We start from the raw sequence: 19,214 nt of genomic DNA on the forward strand, positions 1-19,214 counted from the left end.
AGATGATACCTAGGAAGTGGAAAAATTGAATGATTGTGTATATCCAATAGGGAACGGAAATATTGTTACGATGGTATTAGCACTGGAAAGAAACTTCAAAACAAGCGTACACTTTTCTTCTCTTTTTTTTTTTTTTTTTTTGAGAGGCAAGGTTAGGATGTGTAAGTCCAGATCTGGCGCGGGGGTGGGGGGGGGGCAGGGAAACAGAGGAAGAAGGATTGCTCAGGGACGGTGGTGCTGGAAGCAGCTGCAAAGCAAACGGATTGAAGTCTGAGGCCTAAGGGGGGGGAACGGCTGGAGAGCCCGGCAGCCAATGAGAAAGCCCATCCAGGACCAGCCGGACCGGCTCGCAGCCTCCGGGACTCTCGGGGCAGTCACTGGAGGGATGGACGTCCTCGGCCTCCGGATAAGGCCGGTGATGAAACTTTGGGAGAGAAACAGCGTCCCTCACCCCGCTGAGCACGCTGGTGAACCTACGCGCAAGTTACCGCTGGGGTTCGGCGTGGGTCCCTCCGGGGCCAAGGCGGTCCTCGAACTGGGCCCCTCGGGGCAGCGCCAGGAGGGGCGCGCAGCGGGGGCCCGGCCCTCCCCGCGGAGCGGGTCGGGGAGCGCAGTCGGGCCGCTCCCCGCACGCGGTCCCCGGCCAGTGGAGAGGGCGGGGAAGGGGCCCGGTGCCTGCGAACCCCGACGGCACCCCCCGCGTGCGCGGGCCTGCGCGGTGATGGGGCCGAACCCCGAGCCAGGTCGGAGCGCCACCCCGCGCTGACGGGTGTCTCTGTGTCTCCCCAGGGCTCGGCGAGGCGTGGGGCCACTCGAGTCGCACCAGCCCCTTGGACAACGTGGGCAGAGAACTGGGCTCGCACCTGCTCCAGGTACCGGCGCGGCAGCACGTGTGCTTCGAGGGCTCGGGGCCCGGAGCCTGGTAGGGCAATGGGCTCGGGCCCGGACGTGGCCCTTCCCGCAGCCCCTGCGGCTCCTCGAAGATTCAAACGCTGAGCTCTTCACCTCGTTGGGTGCCGACGGCGCCCCTCGAGGCGGAGAGGGAGGCAGGGTGACCCTGGGCACGTCGGGTTTAGAAGGGGGTCCCGCAAGGCCCCACATCAGGCTGGCTGAACCCAGGGAGGGGGCCGTGGGCACTTTTCAGCGGAGAGCGCGCCGGCCCGGCCTGCAAACCGCCAGGAAGGAAGGATTTAGGCAGGGATACCGGGAATCTGGTGATGGCAACGTGGCCTCGGAGACAGACCCCGGTAGAAATGCCCATCAGGGCTCTAAGCCCGCACGTTCCCGATCCAGCTGCGTCCGCAGCTCCCTTGGTCTCCTCCCTGCAGTTCGCGGGGTTCCCCCCTCTTTCTCCGGGAGCCCTCACCCCAGGCCAGCCCACCCCGCGTGCAGACCCTCCCTACACACATGCAGCTCCCCAGGTAATGAGTTTACCCAATGTGGAGGCGCCCATTACCGCCTTGTTTGCAGTGTACACCGTTTTAAATTGCCCGTTGCCCGCTTAAGTCGCATAGCAAATATTTAAAATAGCAAAACTCCCGGTGGCATTTTTAGGCTTGACACTTGTCTCCCACCCTCCACCCCTTATTATTATTATTACCCATGTCCACCGCCAGTCCCTCTTGTGGAAGCCTCTAACCTCCCTAGCGTGGTGGGAATCTGAGCTGGTTAGGACCAGCATCTCATGGCAGGAGTGCTGTGGCTTTACCTGTCCCACTGCTCCCCTGTCCCTCCCTTCCTCCAGGAGGCCAAAGAGATTCTAGTGTCACAGAGCAAAGAAAGGCCTGTGCAAGCATTCCCTCGCAGGGCTGGCCTCCACACCTCTGAATTTAAATAGAAAGGCCTGGTCCCTCTCCTTTCTCAGGGACCCCTTTCATCAGTTGTCTCTCAACAATGCCCTCCCCACCCCACCCCCAGTCTTTCCATGCTCCCCACTAATTTTCCTCATCAATATAGAAAAGAGATCAAAAGCCAAACAATCCTTCACTCCTAGTTCCTGTCCAATCTTTTCCCTCTTCTTCATCCCAAACTTCTGGAAGAACTTAATTACCCTCGCAATTTCCATCACTCACCCTGCTGCCCTAACTTCCTCAGCCCTCCCTGCGGTCTGGCATCTCTCCTAACTGTTGTGCTCTGTACAGGCTCCACCACATTTTGATATACAGCATCAAGATGCTCATCTCTTGTCCTACCTGACTTTGTCCATTCCACAAATATAGGAGGACCAGCTGTGTGCCAGACAGAAAGTCCTGCCCACATGGAGTTTACATTCTAAGGAGAGCAGCCTTGCAAACCCACACAGGTGCATTACATAGTATAATAGGAGGTGTAGGTGCTATGGAGAAAAATAAGAAGGGGAGGGTGGAGGGGGGGCTGTGTTTGAGTAGTGCCACTTAAAATGAGGACATTGCAGAGGACCTCCCTGAGAAGGTGACAGTTGGGCAATTACCTGACAGACGTGGCACTCACCCTCTCCCCCCAGTTTCTAAAGTAGCACAATTTCCTGGATTCTTCTCCCTCTCTACTTGCTCTTCTGTCCCCCTCACTGCTGCCTGGCTAGAAATGCTGGCATTTCTCCACAGTTCCACCTCTCTCTCTCTCTTCTCTCAGAGCTTCAGGGCCTCACAGTGATCTCAGCCAACACCATCACCTCAACTTCTTTCCCACATTTGCATGACTCCAGCTGGTTTCTTTAGTCTAGACACCCTTCTGGGGCTCCAGACCTTTTTTTTTTTTTTTTTTTTACCAACTGGAAATCTGCATAAACCTAAAGTTTAGCATCTCCAAGACAAGAATTTATTACTTCCCTCCTCCGGACTTCCACTCATACCAGAACTCACCACGCTTCCCTAAATATTCAGTCTTGGCTCATGGTGTTTCCCTCAATGAACTTGAAGTCACTCTCAGCTTCTCTCTTTCTGCCGCTGTAAACTCCACAGTTAGGATCGTCTTTGACTTAAACTCTCCCTCTTCCTCACTACCCAAGTTTAGGCTCAACCATCTCTGATCTCTTCATCCCCACTTTTTCTTCCTGTAAGTCATTGTCCACATTCTGCTATTAAAAAACAAAATGAAACACACATGCAGGCACACATACACCTAAGCCTGTTATTTCCCTGCTTAGAAACTGTTGCAAACCTGATGCCTACAGGAGCATCTCTGAATTCCTCAGACTGACACTTCAAACTCTCCAAAAACCCAGCACTGCTGTACTTTCTTGGCCCATCTCTGGCACACCAAGTCCACTATGACTGAATGCACCAGAACTACCTTCCCCCAGTCCCTGCCTTTGTCATCGTCATTCCTTCTGCCTAGGATACCCTTCCTCCCATCTCTCGTTCAAGCTTCCTCTCCAAGGCTCTGCTCAAACAGTTCCCATGAGGCCTCTCTGAGTACCCCCCCCCCACCTCTGGCCATTCAGCCTCTGGGCCCCCACAGCACTGTCTATTTATCTGTGCACATTATATCTGTCTTTAGCCAGTCACTGCTGCTGGACTTGCAGCAACTTGAGAGCAGGATCTGACTCATCCTTATGTCTCCACTGCCTGGACTGAAGCCTCATTCACAGAGATAAAGGGATAGTGAAAGTCTAAGACTTTCTTTCATGGAGAGCCTGTCAATTTGATGCATCGATGTAAACATACTTATGTACACACTATACAACTGCTCTATGGACTTGCTGCCTCGAAAACCTCTCATTTCCTAAACCCCCTCTCCTAGATTCTTTCTGGAGCTATACTGGCCAGCTGCCTTCTGTCTACAAACATTTCAGACTGCCAGGCCTTCCTAATGGCTCTGTGTCCATTTCCCAAGCCCTGCTGGTACTCGTTCCATTATAGGATGCTGCCACCATGGAGTCCTCCTAAGACTGATACAGGAAAGCTTTCCTTCTTTCGGTGACTGTCACCTACCACCTCATCACAGGCTGTGATCCCCTGCGCCCCATATATGTGTGTGTATGCTATAGATATGTCTGTATTGTCCATTTTAGTGGATCTGAGTCTTGGAGGGAAAAGCTACTTCCTCTGGGCCTCTCCCAGTGTGCTGCATGTCCCAGATGCTAACATAGTGGAATGAACAAAAAAAGGACTCTGGTGGCAGGTTTCCTATGTCCTATTTCCTGTCAGCCTCTCTCTACCTCATCTGTCTGCTTTTCTGGCTAAACACCTCTAACTTCTGCTCCCCCACCCCAGTTTCTCCCCATAGCCCAGAGGGCTCTCCATTCAACCCTGTTTCTATCTCCCTAGACCCTGGACGGCTTCATCTTTGTGGTGGCCCCAGATGGGAAGATCATGTACATCTCGGAGACAGCCTCAGTCCACCTGGGTCTTTCTCAGGTAGGTGAGTGGTCCACACCTCCAGCCTTTCAGTGTTTACACCCAGAGCTGGAGGCCCGCGATAAGGGTGGGGGTGCTTTCCCAGTGCTCTTTTATGTGCACTTCTGGGACTGGAAACATCTCAGCTGCGTCTTCCTTTTCCTCTGCTTCCTTTATCCTCACCCCTTATCCTGCTACCTTTTAGAGTCCCTACCACTAGTCAAACACCATGGGCAGGGGTTCCTTACTAATGTCTGATATTTTTACCCAAACATTGCCAGGGAACTTCTACTGCGACTACTACTGTAATTACAATAATAATAAATAATAATAATAAATGTATAATATAAAAATAAACAATTTATTATTATTATTATTATTATTATTATTATTATTATTATTATTATATCCTTTCATAGCTGAAGAAGCTGAGGCTTAGATAGATTGCAAGAGGTAGCCAGCAGCAGAACTGGAATTAAAAACGCAGGACTGACCCTACAGTTCTGGCTCCTGTCCTCGCAGTCCCGTAGACACCCTGGTCCAGCCTTGCAGCCCCGCGGGGGCACCCCACCACCTCGGAGAAGGTGATACCCCCCTCTTTACAGGTAGAGCTGACTGGGAACAGCATTTATGAATACATCCACCCGGCCGACCACGACGAGATGACGGCGGTGCTCACGGCCCACCAGCCCTACCACTCTCACTTCGTCCAGGGTAAGCAGATGCGGGCCTGCGACACTTGGGCCCACCTCCGCTCGCTTGTGGCTCTTCCCCATTAGCCAAGGCAGGGACCGGGTCGCCGCACCGCCCGTCTCACGCCCTGCGCCTCCCTCCGCTCCTCTCTCCCAGAGTATGAGATCGAGCGCTCCTTCTTCCTGAGGATGAAGTGCGTCTTGGCCAAGAGGAACGCGGGCCTCACCTGCGGTGGCTACAAGGTGCGTGGCTGAGAGGGACCACCCGAGCCAGCCGCGTAGGGGTAGAGGCAGCACAGGCGGAGCGCGCGGCGCGGGAGGGGCCAGTCCGCGTCCCCGAGCGCCCCCCTCCGCACGCGTCCAAGCGCGTCTGCCCGGAGCACCTCCAGAGTTGCTGAGCCTCGAGAACACTTGGGGACCACCGAGTTGTAAGACTCAGTCTCCCTGGGGCCGGTTACTGCCGGGCCGCTGGGGCTCATAATGCACCTTAGGGGCGTGTAAAGCGTCCGAAAAGTTCGGTCATTTTGGTGGATGCTAGAGTTGACCCACAGCGTCAGATTCCGACCCCCCCCCCCCCAAGGGGTGAACCAACCGGAGCTTTAGTTGGAATCCACGGTTCTCTTGTTTCAGGAGATGAAACAGGATTAGAATGCAGGTTCCAGGGCCCCACTGCCCGATTTTGAGGAGTTAGGGTTGGCCAGGTGTTGCCGGGCCTCGGTCTTTTTACAAGTTCCCAGGTGAGTTCGGTACAGCCAATCCCCTGAGACGCGGGAGCGCCGATCACTTTGGACAGCTCAGTGCGGGGTGCGGCGCACCCAGCCTTTGGTGGCTCGGGAGAGTCTCAAAAATGTTTCAGTCCCTTACCCACCTCCCCGGGGATGTTTCCTGGCTGTGGCTGAGTCTCCCCCCTTCACTCTCCACTGCAGGTTATTCACTGCAGCGGCTACCTGAAGATCCGCCAGTATAGCCTGGACATGTCCCCCTTCGATGGCTGCTACCAGAACGTGGGCCTGGTGGCGGTGGGCCACTCGCTGCCTCCCAGCGCCGTCACGGAGATCAAGCTGCACAGCAACATGTTCATGTTCCGCGCCAGCCTGGACATGAAGCTCATCTTCCTGGACTCCAGGTGGGTGGCCCCGGGCGGAAAAGGGATCACCCTAGCGGGAGGACAGCCCTGCTCAGTGACCCGGGGCTCTTCCTCTACCGCCTGAGCCCATTTTGCAGATGAGGCGACTCACGGGACCCTGCGAAGCGCGGGGAGGGCGCCCAGGGGTGCGATGGGTGTCTGGGGTGGGGGGCAGGCATCCCCCTACCCTGAGCTCACAGCGTGAGGATTGCCCCCCGCAGAGTGGCGGAGCTGACGGGGTACGAACCTCAGGACCTAATTGAGAAGACCCTGTACCACCACGTGCACGGCTGCGACACCTTCCACCTGCGCTGCGCCCATCACCTGCGTAAGGCGCCGCTCTTCCCGGCACCGGACTACCCCGCGCGTCCCGGGGAGGGGGGAGGGCGTGATTTAAGTCCACAGGAAGCGGATGGGTGGAGCTCTGGTCCCCGGGTGGTGGTGCGAGGCCCTTGTGAGCCGCTGCTCCCACCTGAGCCCCACCTTGTTCCTCTAACACCCGCCGCGGAGAGTTTCTGGGTTTCTGAATTCCCCCAGGTGGGGTTTTATGCTTCCCTCTCCCGCCCCCTGCAAACCTCACTGAAGAAAAGATTAAAAACTGAGGCTAGGTCACTTGGCTCACGTGCACTAACCTGCTTGGCTTTCGATAGAACTTTGCTTTGAACTGAGTCTGCAGGAAAAGAGACCACGAGCCTGGGAGTTCAGCCGCCCAGACCCTCCCCTCCCCAGTTAGAAAACTGAATGGGGGGAGACCCCCAGTTTTAAGTATCGAGGGACTGGAGGACTCTATGCAAAATAACAGGACAATCCCATTCTTTTGGGAATGTACTGGAGGTGTGTCCCTCCCTCCTGCCTCGGTGCAATCATTAGGGCCCATAGGGACCCGCACTCCCACCGCCAGGGGCTGCATTGGGGCCAGATCTGGCGTGGGCTCCTCCACCCCCAGCTACCTTCTGTCTGTCCATCAGTGCTCGTGAAGGGGCAGGTGACCACCAAGTACTACAGGTTCCTGGCGAAGCACGGAGGCTGGGTCTGGGTGCAGAGCTATGCGACCATCGTCCACAACAGCCGCTCCTCCAGGCCACACTGTATCGTCAGCGTCAACTATGTCCTCACGTGAGTGCAAGTCTGGAACCTTTGGCCCACCTCAGACAACCCCGATCTCCAAGAGGGTGCGGATGCTGGGTGCTGTCTGTTAGGCGAGGCTGGGGTCCCCCTGGGACGCAGGTTCTGAACCCAAATGCAGGCTGTGCCTAGGCGGCAGCTTGAGCACTTTCATCTTTAGGAAGAAGCTTCCTTCGTTGTACTCCCGGGAAAGATTTAGGAGTTTTTCCGCCCACAATCTATATTCTGTTTCTGCTCCTCTCTCTCTTTTAACCTTTTAAGCGAACTCTGCATTAAATAAAATTTAATGCGGCAGAAAGAAAAAAAGAGAATGAGAGAGGAAAAGGGTCCAACGTACGGAGCCATTTATGGTTTAACAAACAGGACATCTGTTTCACTTTTTCAAATCTGGGTTTGAAGTTCTTAATTTTAACCAGAGTCTCCAATCAAAGTTAAGAGTTCTAAGAGAGTGATTCTTAGGCTGAACCACAAAGGCGGTTGAAGTGACCAGGAGGGTCTGACTTTAACCTCCAGAAAGCAAAGGGACCCAAGCTAACGCTGCAAATCTTGGCCGGTGCCCAGGCCCTGCCCCTTATGCGATGGTATCACAAGGTGAGGAGCCAGCCTCTCCGTGCCACCGGATGGCCACTGTGGCCATGTCTCAGCCTTATTCTTTCTAGAAATGATAATTGTTTCTGGTCCTCCGGTGTGGCCCTGCAGGCTGATCACGTGGCATGGTGTGCGGCTGGTGAAGAAAGCACCTTCTGTATAATGTTTGTGAAGTTGAATTGCTCAGGTTTGAAGCCTTTATGAAGAACCCTTTTGTGTGCACAGTTGCCCCCCCCCTTTTTTTGGTTTTCTTTTTCTTTCTTTTTCTTTTTTTTTTTTTTTTTGGTAGTCACTGAAATTCTTGTGATTTTAGGGGACCTCGAGAGTTATTTACTTTGGAAGCATTGACACACCCGGCACTTACTTTAGTAGAAATGCTATTTTCACATTAGGAAGTTGGTTAAGGTGTAGTATTTGGAATCAGACTATACTCCAGGCCATGAGGACCACATTCACTCCACCTTGTTTTAAATTGCCAAATTAAAAATGTAGTACTTGAAAACATTGTGCTTGGCAATAAGACTATTTACTCTGTGCCCTGTTTAATAAGAAAATTTAATTCAATAGACTTGGGAAATGAATTTGGTTTAAATGAGGATTCAGTATTCAAGAATAATAGCTGGTTATTAAGAAGAATCTTTTTATTCCATTCATTTAATAAGTGGCATTAAAATAAATGCTATTAGGTTTTTGTAATAGCAAGAAAGCTGTGGATTTTAATACAGAGCAGAAAACATACCAATATTTTGGGTATCATAAAACAAAACCATCTATTTTATTAATGCAATTTTTATATTATTAAAATAAACATAAGAGCAAATGGCAAAACATAATTCATAAAAGAAGCCACTCTCTGAAGCAGAAGTATTAAGGAGTGAAAAATTATGTCTGCTTACTGTGGAAAGGAAACGGACATTCTTTAAGAAGGTGCTTTGTATGTCTGAGACATCACAAGCATTATACATACACTCTGTTCTCTGGTAGGTGCCTGTGGTTAGTAATCATTTTTTATCAAACAGCAGGGTATATAGTCACACAGACCCATATAAATGATCAGAATGCAAGTTAGACCTCCCAATGGGTAAGCTTAATTTATGTTTGGAGTCATTTTAAAATATTCTGTTTTGTTTTCCAGTGGATAAGTGTACTTTCTTTCTTCCCTTGACTCTGTTGTTCTTCACTTTACACACTTCTTCAGAGCTATAGGATTAGGCTACCAACTTTACATCAGATTAAAAAGATGTAATGAGGATAAATGCTTTACAGAAGGAAAAATAACATGGCTCATATTTCTCTAAATGTTTTATACCTCTGGATGAAAATAGAAATAAACACACAGAAGCACACAAGATGAAAAGCTGAAATTGATTACTCTTTTATGAGTCTCAACTCCAATTCTTTGTATAAAAATCCTCAGGACGAATTTTATAGCTGCAAATGTGGAAGCTGCCTTAGATGAAATGTCATCGAGTGGCTCTGTGTGTGTTGACAGGATTTTCATAATGAACAGGTTGCAGTTTGTTTGATGTGTATATCACACATCTGGCTGGAAGTTACTAATTTACATTGTCTTAGCAAATTAAATAGATGGCTATTGATTCTCTATGGTAGCAGTGAACCACCACATACATTTGTTTTCAAGGCTAGTTGCCTATGAAGCCTGAGAATGATAAGTGAATTCTTTCCAAATATGCTACCTCAAACAATATACTTAAAACCACAAGCGCCCCCACATAATTTGACAGGCCAGATGTTTTCCCAATTTAGACATTTTAATAGCATACATTTTGAAGGGATTTTCATATCGTGAAAGTAGAGAATTTTAAATAGGCATTGGCTAAATGAAGGTGTGACATATTGATGGAAGCTACATTCATAAGAAATTCATTTTTCAGATTTCCTGATGGTCAGTTTATTATTGAAGTTAAAATATGCCTAGAAATACCCATCACTATTATTTGACAAAAGCGATGATGAATAGAAATATTCAGTAACCTTGTTCTAATAAGCAGCTACAACTGGGAATATAGGAAACCAAAAGACTGACCAGTTCATGATTTTCTCTAAGACACACATACCATGTTAGCTTTATGTTCCACATTAAAAAAAAAAAAAGGAAAATCGAAAGAAAAAAATAAAAAATAAAAAAAAATAAAATAAAATAAAAAGAAAATCATTCTTACAGATCTTGAGTGCCCACAGGCTTTGAAGTATGGCATGCCACGCTCCCTGACTATTTTCAGGAGGATAGTTGAATGGGGATAATGTCTAGTAACAGCGAATATTGGGGAAGGCCCAGACAAATAGGGAGAGTACAAGGAATTCTGTGTAAAAGCAGTAATTTTCTTGAGTTCATATTTCCTTGAGTTACTTAATTAGTAGCATTAATTATTCATAGCCAGTTCAGATGGAAAATATTAGTACTCAATGTTAAGAAAATTGAAAATGTGGAACACCCAATAAACTACGAAAAGTAATTTCTAGAAAAATGAAGAGTCTTGATTCTTTTTATGTTTTTAAACTTCATATGTTATAAGAATAAAACTTTAAAAATATACTTTTAAGGATAAACTAATGAAGTATAAAAATCCCATTTATAATATCTAAAAACATAGATTTTTTAAACATATAGAAAAGTTGAAAGACTAGTACAATGAATACCCCTCCACACACACATCATTTATATAATACAAGCTGTATTTGTCAACAAGCTGTTGTTTTCTACCTATATGTTTACTTATTTGTATGTGCAGTTTTTTCTCTACTGAATTATTTCAGAGCAAGCTACAGACATCATGATTCTTCATCCTAAATAACATTCTCCTGCATAGCCACTGTACCATTCCTGATGGCACGTTTAAAGGGTTCAAAATCACTGTGTGTAGAGGGTTGCAAAAATATACACGAGATCTAGTTTACTGCTGCCATTAAAAATAATCTGTCACTGACATTCATCAAGTACTCACTGTTCTATGACCTCAGTAGGTTGGCTGATAGATGATATTTTGGGAGGGGACTTCTGTGGGATATAGTTATAAAATCTAGTGTATTTTAAAATATAGACTTCTAATGAGAATTGTAAGCTAATAAAATTCTGATATTTTTTTTTTCTGGAAAGTAAAAGAGAGAAATTTTGAGACTGATTTTGATAAATTTGGAATCAAATAAATTTAGTATCTTCAACCATTTTTTGTTGGTAAAGACACAAAAAGGCTTCTTATATCCTAAATTTAGGATAGAACATTGTTTCAGTGGAAAATCTCATAGACTGTTTTAGAGTGATTCACTGAACACATAAATGGAATTTTCTATGTTAAAATTTCTATTTCAGTGTTACAAAAAAGCAAAACAAATGGGCAATTTACATTAGTGTTAACACTATCTACTAAATAACCCTTTGAATTTGTAGAAAAGTTTGGACAAAATGCCAAAGTAGACATATTTCCTTCATGTAAAAGGGAAAAAAGGGGTAAAAGGGTCTCTTGTGATTATTACAGGTCCAATAATTTTTGCTCTTCTTTTATATCAAACCATAGTAGTTCCCACAATTAAAAAGGGTCCCCACAGAATATGTCAATATAAAGCCCTAAAAGTTCCCACAGAATATATGAATATAAAGCCTTATGTATCCTATCACAAAGCAGCAAATGTTAAAATATACTAATTTTAGTTTCCTCTTCCAAATATATTAATATTGCTGAGCTAATTTGGGCATTTAAATTAAAAATTATTTTTTTATTAATTTAAAGCCCTAGTGATATTATTGTTATTACTACTAGGAAATTTTAGAAAATGCTTTTTAAAAACTTCATCAATAATATATATAGTTATAGAAACAGATTTTATTTTTCTAGCTAGCAAAACCATTCTTTTATATTATAAATAATGTAAAATGAAGTACCTTTTGACTTAGCAAGCCATAGCAAAATATAAAATCATTTACTCTCATGCCTTGGATCTGTGGAGCACTTGTTACATAGATTTAATTTTTTGATAATTAAAAATAATAATCATGCACTAATGTATACCCATAAATTAGATTCGATCCTTAATTGTGTTTAATGTTTATTATAATAATATTGAACATCAAAGCCCTGGTTGTCCTTTTCAAATGATCTTTTAAGTAACTGAATGATTATAGAAACGAATGAAGACACAATTGTATGAATGGTAATTTATAACAACTAAAACTATTAATATTAATAGTGATTTTATAACTACTAAAACACTTTATTAAAAGAAAATGCTGGGGATTTAGTCTGTTTTATAGTACATACGACTGGTACTCACTTAAATAATGTTATCCTTTATGTACTTTTTACTTCTTGTAATTTTTTTATCAAAATGATTTCTATTTAGTTTTGAATTCATCATTTCTGTTCAAATTTTGTATTATTATTACAAATCCTGAATACAGCATCATTGCAAATGCTGAATATTTCTTTCAAAGTGCTGTCGCATTCATTACATGATTTGTTCCTTTGACAGCTCTGTTCAAGGGTTAGGGCAGGGATTTTCTAGGTGAGGAAAGGACATCAGATATGCAGAGTAAGTGGGGAAGCCATGATTAGAGCCTCCAGGGTTGAGTTCTACAGTATCCCAAGTTTCTCTGTACAGAGGTGGTAGTCAGGGATGGTTGCAGGGGAGAAAATGTCTGGGAGAGTGGGATGGACTTAGTTGGGTAAGGCCTGTAGTGTTCAGTTCACTCAACTTCTGAGTAGGCTTTCATCTGATTTCATGATGGAAGCTGTTTCTGTTGTTGTTTCACAAGTATGTCCAGATATTGATAATTTAGTGGTTTAAATTTAACAATGCTATCTTGTCAGTAACATTCAATTAAGAACATATCTTTTTTTCCCCGTAAGTCTCACTAAGGAACTTTTCATTTTGTTAGAAACAACATGGCCTGCAAATATTTTAGTTTTTCACTGAGTTGCTTGCTTTTAGTTTACATAGATACATTATTGCTATTACTAATTATTTCATTTCTACAACCAGATTTCATATCTTATGTTTTTGTTAAACAAATATGTTACAACTAGTGTCAGTGGATTGGCAAGCTAAATCATCCTCTTTATCAGACGAGGCACAAATTCCCTCCCATGACAGTGGGATTATTTCCAATATGGTGTTCTGCTTTTGAGGGAAAATGGCAGGAAAGCTTGTCCCCTGGGGGTTCTGTTGGTGGGGGAGGCCAAGGTTGGAGAGCTTCCCAGCATTTGGGCAGGTGAGTCATCCTTGGCCCTTTGATAGTGCTGGTACCTGGCTGCTTCTCTCTCTACAGGCCACTTTGGCCTCCACTCCTTTCTGTTATTGCCCTGACCTAGAGAGCACTGAGTCACAGGACCTCTTCTTTAAAAGATTTCTATATGGGGCAGCCCCTGTGGCGCAGCGGTTTAGCGCCCCCTGCAGCCTGGGGTGTGATCCTGGAGACCCGGGGTCGAGTCCCACGTCGTGCTCCCTGCATGGAGCCTGCTTCTCCCTCTGCCTGTGTCTCTGCCTCTCTCTCTCTCTCTCTCTGAATAAATAAATAAATCTTAAAAAAAAAAAAAGATTTCTATATGGAGCCCACTTGTTTTGTGCTAATGACCAGCCTGACCACTCTTCTCTGGCTGTTGGGACAGAAAGACTTCTGATCTTTGAATCTTACCATAGAAAAACATGATCATTACCTTCTTGAGGGCAAGGATATACATTTTATCGTGAATGGACAAATTCAAATGAAGCTTTACTTGACAAACCCCAGCAAAGTATGTTTTCATCTGACTTCATCCATTTATTTTGTAAACACTGTTATGTTTGGCTCAAGGTGTGTGTATGTGTGTGGGGGGGGGGAGTAGATTATGCGTATCTTGATAATTTCGTAAAAAGCTGCTTCTTATTTTCACTTATCCAGTGCTTATCCTCTCCATTGTCTGTTCTCATTGGCTTGTGACATCCTTTCAGGTGAGCAGGTGTGATAGAAAATTCATCTGGGTTGAAGTGGCTGGTGTCTATGCCTAAGTTGTCATGCAAAAAAAGATTGATTGAAGCTTTAGATAAAACCTGGAAATGCCTTATTGTGTATCAGTAGAGGAATTTCATCCTGTCTTGTCTGTAGGAGTAACTTCCCTACTTCTTTCCCCTATCCCAGGCATTCTGAGGTCTAGGTTGCTAGAATGGGTGAGAAGCGTGGTCTATGGTGATGGCAGGGCTAAGGGGGATGAGAAGAGAACTTACTTTTATAGGGCATTGACAACATTTAGGGTCTGGCTGAGTCTGGGCCATCTGTTTACCATCTGTGACTTTTACTGTGGGAGGTTATATTGCAGTAAGATTGTGATTTTGTTTTTATAAAAACTCACAGTATCATTTGAAGCAACCTTCAGGGGAAAGGCATGGGCTTTGGTGTTAGATCTGGGTATGAAGACACTTTACTGCATTGTAGCTATGAAGCTTTGAACACAGCTCTCATTTTTTGAACCTCTGTTTCCCCATCCATGCAATTGGGACATTTTTACTCACCTTTTAAGTTTGGAGGAGGATTAAATGAAGTAATGTATGTATAACACAGAACCTGGCAGAAAGCAGATGCTCAAAATAACTGTTATTATCAGGTCTTGCCAGTTATGTGATGTCAGCTAAAATACTTTGAAATGAGATGAGTAGTTCCCTCTTTAACTTGAACTACTAACTCTTCAAATCCACAGATTTAAGTGTTTATCTTCCCCTCCCAAATTCCTCAACACACACAACTCCAAGTATTGCTCCCTTTGTGGGTGGTGGTTTCTACAGTTTGGTTAAGCTTACCCTGGTTCTCATTGCTGTCACTGTGTACTCTATAGGGAGCTGAGCTTTGTGCTTTGATGGGAGGAAGCCAATATTTATTGAGTCCCTTATTTGTCCCGCCAAGGTGGAAGGTGCTTTACAGGGAAAAAGAAGGTTCTAGAAAACTAAGTTTTTTATCAAATTTCTAAAGTTAATTTAGTTGGAACAGTGTTTTGTCAACTTTACCAACATCGATGATTATTATTGAAAATGAATAGAACATGAACTACTGGCATTTTTTATGGTGTCCAGTGGAACATTTTGTATATTTCTCTTTGCTCTGTATGGACTAGGTATGTCTAAATCAAGTGTGTTTCAGAGAGTATGGGCAGAGTGCAGTGATTTATTGCATGATACATGAAGCAGAGGTCTTGTATCTCTTGAACAGTTTACAATTTAGTTGGAAAAATAGAAGAGTTCCATTTAAATATTTAAGAACTCAGATTAGCACAGTTTGAAATGATAGGGTACACTTGGGCTATTTGTTGAGAGCACAGAATTCAAGGAAGCTTGAATGGTAGAGCTAATAGGGAAGGACTAGAATGTAGGGGTGGAAGCAAAGGTAGGGTCTTTTGAGATGAAATGGTGACATATACACACATTTGTCTCATTGTTCTTTTTCCATGAATATTATAGCACAATTAGTATTACTCTTTAAATTAGATTCAACAGTGTTTGTCTCACTGTTCTGATCTGAGCTAGATTTTCTTTCCTTCTCTTACCTTTTTACCCTGAACTTTTTTCTTGGAACTGAACATATTTCATCAGGATTACAAACTGTTTTCTCTAAGCCTCTTATCTTACCTTTCTCAGATTAGTACTGGTATATGCCTTGAACATGTTCACCCAGCCTTAGTAATATATATATGTGTGTGTGTGTGTGTGTATATATACACACACACACACACACACACATATACATATATATATATATATATATATATATATTAGCATCTAGGCATAGAACTGTTTTTAAAGTTTTAAGAGATGTCAGTCTGGATGGAATGTAAAATCTTATTGAAACGAATACACAATATTGCCGTATGTATAATGGCTGTATTTAAAAAAATTATTTGTAGAACGTTAATGTGAGATATACATTAGGACAATGAACATCAGCAGATTGGAGGAGAGGAAGAAAAAAAGAATCTGGTTCTTCAGTTCCAGATTTGTAAGGCCAGAAGGCCTTCCCAGTGCTGTGTTTGACATCATAATCCCACTGCTATTAGAATATGATTCAGTCTAACCCTTATGCTTTTTATTTTTTTAATTTTTATTTTTTTAAAGATTTTATTTATTTACTCATGAAAGACAGAAAGGGGGGGGGGCAGAGACAGGCAGAGGGAGAAGCAGGCTCCATGCAGGGAGCCTGATGTGGGACTTGATCCAAGGATTCCAGGATCATACCCTGAGCCGAAGGCAGGCGCCAAACCGCTGACCCACCCAGGGATCCCACCCTTATGCTTTTTAGTTGACGTTTCAAACCCTGATAACCATAGGGATGCATTATAGTACTTGCAAAAATGCATAATGAAATGAGATATCACTACTTTATTATGCAACATAGTATATTAATTAAGATCTTGGGTTCTGGTCTATTGCCTATTCAAATTCCAGTGCTGCTACTGGCTATCTCTGGGACTGTGAGCACATTGCTTAACTTTGTTGTCTTGCTATTTTTTTCATCTATAAAATGTGGGTAATAATAATATCTATTTCATAGAGTCATTGTGAACATTAAATGAGGTCATGTGTGAGGTTCTTGGCCTTGTGCCTGACACAAAGTAACATTGAGAAAATGTGAATTATTAGGGTTGTTATTTCAATGAAATTAAATAAAATATTTTTTGACTTGCCAATAAAGACAAAACAGATGTCCGTGAGTCTTTGCGCTAAAGGAGGGAAAGCACAAACCTTAAGAAGGTCTAGTGTTGCCCAAGAATGAGAAACCACCAATCCTGCTGATACATCTGGAATGGATTGTTAGATCCTACCTCAGATGATTAGGACTAGTAGGCCTTTAAGTACTCATAAATGTTTTCTTAAGCACCTATTATATGTCAGGCACTGTGCCAAGTTCTGGGGATATTGAAATGAGTGAGGCAGTATCTGCCAGACAAAGAAACAAGCATGAGCTCTATCCCAGCTTGATTTCCCTATAGGCTTGTGGATGACAGATTCCTTCCTGGAAGGAAGGCTTCCATCCACAATTAGAAGACAGCCCAGGGCAGCCGGGGTGGTTCAGCGGTTTAGTGCCGCCTTCAGCCCAGGGCGTGATCCTGGAGACCCGGGATCGAGTCCCATGTCGGGCTCCCTGCATGGAGCCTGCTTCTCCCTCTGCCTGTGTCTCTGCCTCTCAATCTCTCTCTCTGTCTCTCATGAATAAATAAATAACATTAAAAAAAAAAAAGACAGCCCAAAGTGCCTTGGCTCTATTAAGGTCACTGCTGGGGAATAAGCTTGCACGTGTGGTCAGACTCCTCTTGGTTAGATGGTGGGGAGGAAGTGGAGGCAGTGAGAAGGGATGAGCCCCTGAGGAGGCTGTACATGCATGTGTGTGTGTGTGTGTGTGTGTGTGTGTGTTGAGGGAGATCATGATTGGCACCAGAGTAACTGGCTGCAGGCTAAGGAGTCCATCTGACAAAAACACTGTTGCCCATGGTGGGTCCTCCATGTATCTCATTATGTCAGCCAGGGAGAGCAGTTGTGTGTGGCAAGTTGATTTTTGTCTTGTCGGAACAATATTGAGCTGCTTTCTTGTTCTGTTTTGAAAGAGGCTTTTCAATATTTTGTGGGGTTGACTTCTAATAGGATTAGGAATCTTCGTGAGTTTTAAATTGAATCACAGAGGCAAAAAGAGTCTTTGCAGATTTATTACATTAAAAAAGTTTCTAATTATTTTAGGGTTTTGTAATATTTTTAACTTTTCTTTCATAAAGGGTAATCCCCAGGCGTTGCTGCCCTGACCTGGAAAGTCTGTGTGATTGTCAGCTGCAAGTGAAGGAAGGGTGAGAAAATACTCTCTTTGTTGCTGTACTTAGAAAGGTCAGGGAGTAAGAGGACTCACATTCGAGAGGCTCCTACTTTGTGCCAAATGCTCAGAGAAGCCTAGCAACGTAGCCGACACATCACAGCTAATGAGTGGGTGTGCCAACCCAGGGACAGGACTCCAGGGCGCAGCTGATTTCCTCTTTGGCATGCTCTTTAAGTTGGTAACATTGCACTAGGGTGAACCATATGTATTTGCCATTTCTGTTCGTTCCAACAGTCTGATATTGGTAATTTTGTGTGATTCCACCTAAGATTTGGGAAGTAATATGACATTTTGAGGAGATTTTGCAAAAGTCTCTGGATAGTTTACTAAGAGTTCATTATGGGGTCTTCACAAAGTGACCTAATAGCTTCACAGTTTTAGTGTACTCAGAACCTGGTCAGCTGCCATGCAACATACTTAACCCCTGAGCCCATCCCCATCTCCTCTTTGCCAATTTAGGCATCAACAGTTATGACATTTTTACAAAACAGCAATCCATACCCATAGAACACTATTTTATTTGGAACATCTAGTATTTTACCAGGATTCAAATAGGCATTGCTGTCTTTACTGGAAGGATATATTTCCCTTTGATTGATTGCTAAATGGATAGAGCTTGTGGAAGGATCTCTCTCTCTTCCTCTCTCTCTTTTTCCTGGGGATTTCTTTGTTCAAACAGAATTTGTTGTATCCACATCAGTAAAGCCGTGCTAATATGGGCTGCTGGCCAGATCGTGGAAATAGTCTCATTATATTGAACTGGATGTCATAATGGTACCCATTAAGGTAGGATTCTCTCTCTGTTTGTACTTTTAAACCCAAGTCCCTTGCCACTTTTTACATCTCTCTGAGAATAGCAACATTCCCTAGTAATGCAATCTGAGAATGTGCTGTCTCTTGCCTCCTCCTGAACAGCATTACAAAAATAGAATCCTTGGTTCTGAACATTTTTAGGGGTTTGTAGCTTGCTGCTGCTCCTCAGTCATTCATGTTACTCTCTGCACTTGTGATGACGACAATATGTTCTGGTGGCTGAAGGTAAGAACCCATGAGATTTACTTCTTTCAACACTCCCGTTAATTGATGTTGGTGTCCAAATATACAACAGAAAAAGAGCAGCTCCCTACTTTTTTTAAACTAACCAAATGCAATACAGGATTTTTCACTTTAACTTTTCTTTTTTTCAATATATTTTTTAAGGATTTTACTTATTTGTTCATGAGAGACACAGACTGAGAGAGAGAGAGGCAGAGACACAGGCAGTGGGAGAAGCAGATTCCCTGTGGGGAGCCTGATGTGGGACTCCATCCCCTAACTCCAGGATCACGACCTGAGTCACAGGCAGCCCAGATGTCCCTCATTTTAATTTTTCTAAGCCATTATGAGACTAAAACTTTTGAAACTCGTAGCATTTCTATTAGCTGTTGAAATCTTACTATAGTCCTGGCAAAGTGAAGTATTTGTTGTGCTGAATTTGGGTAATGGAACCCTGCAGGGTTCCGGCTCAGGAATGCTGGAAGGATGTA

General features: G+C 44.4%; 1 protein-coding gene and 1 long non-coding RNA gene across 4 annotated transcripts in view; one reads left to right on the forward strand and one right to left on the reverse strand.

Annotated features, from left to right (window-relative positions):
• Positions 1-19,214, forward strand: part of SIM1 (SIM bHLH transcription factor 1) — a 73,518-nt gene that overhangs the window by 10,220 nt on the left and 44,084 nt on the right. For 2 of the 3 annotated variants that reach the window (XM_072831961.1, XM_072831962.1), the window contains 7 exons: positions 790-872; positions 4,248-4,337; positions 4,922-5,030; positions 5,166-5,251; positions 5,935-6,134; positions 6,356-6,462; positions 7,103-7,250. In XM_072831961.1, coding sequence (XP_072688062.1) covers positions 790-872; positions 4,248-4,337; positions 4,922-5,030; positions 5,166-5,251; positions 5,935-6,134; positions 6,356-6,462; positions 7,103-7,250 — 823 coding nt within the window. Of the gene's footprint in view, positions 1-789; positions 873-4,247; positions 4,342-4,921; positions 5,031-5,165; positions 5,252-5,934; positions 6,135-6,355; positions 6,463-7,102; positions 7,251-19,214 lie in introns of those variants that run through there. The other variant, XM_072831963.1, reaches the window with a different exon arrangement.
• LOC140636589 (uncharacterized) overlaps positions 1-19,214 on the reverse strand; it is a 74,472-nt gene that overhangs the window by 7,525 nt on the left and 47,733 nt on the right. The gene's annotated exons all lie outside the window — the stretch shown is intronic.

The sequence above is a fragment of the Canis lupus genome, chromosome 7, assembly GCF_048164855.1.
Source record: "Canis lupus baileyi chromosome 7, mCanLup2.hap1, whole genome shotgun sequence".
In the NCBI taxonomy this organism is placed as follows: Eukaryota; Metazoa; Chordata; class Mammalia; order Carnivora; family Canidae; genus Canis; species Canis lupus.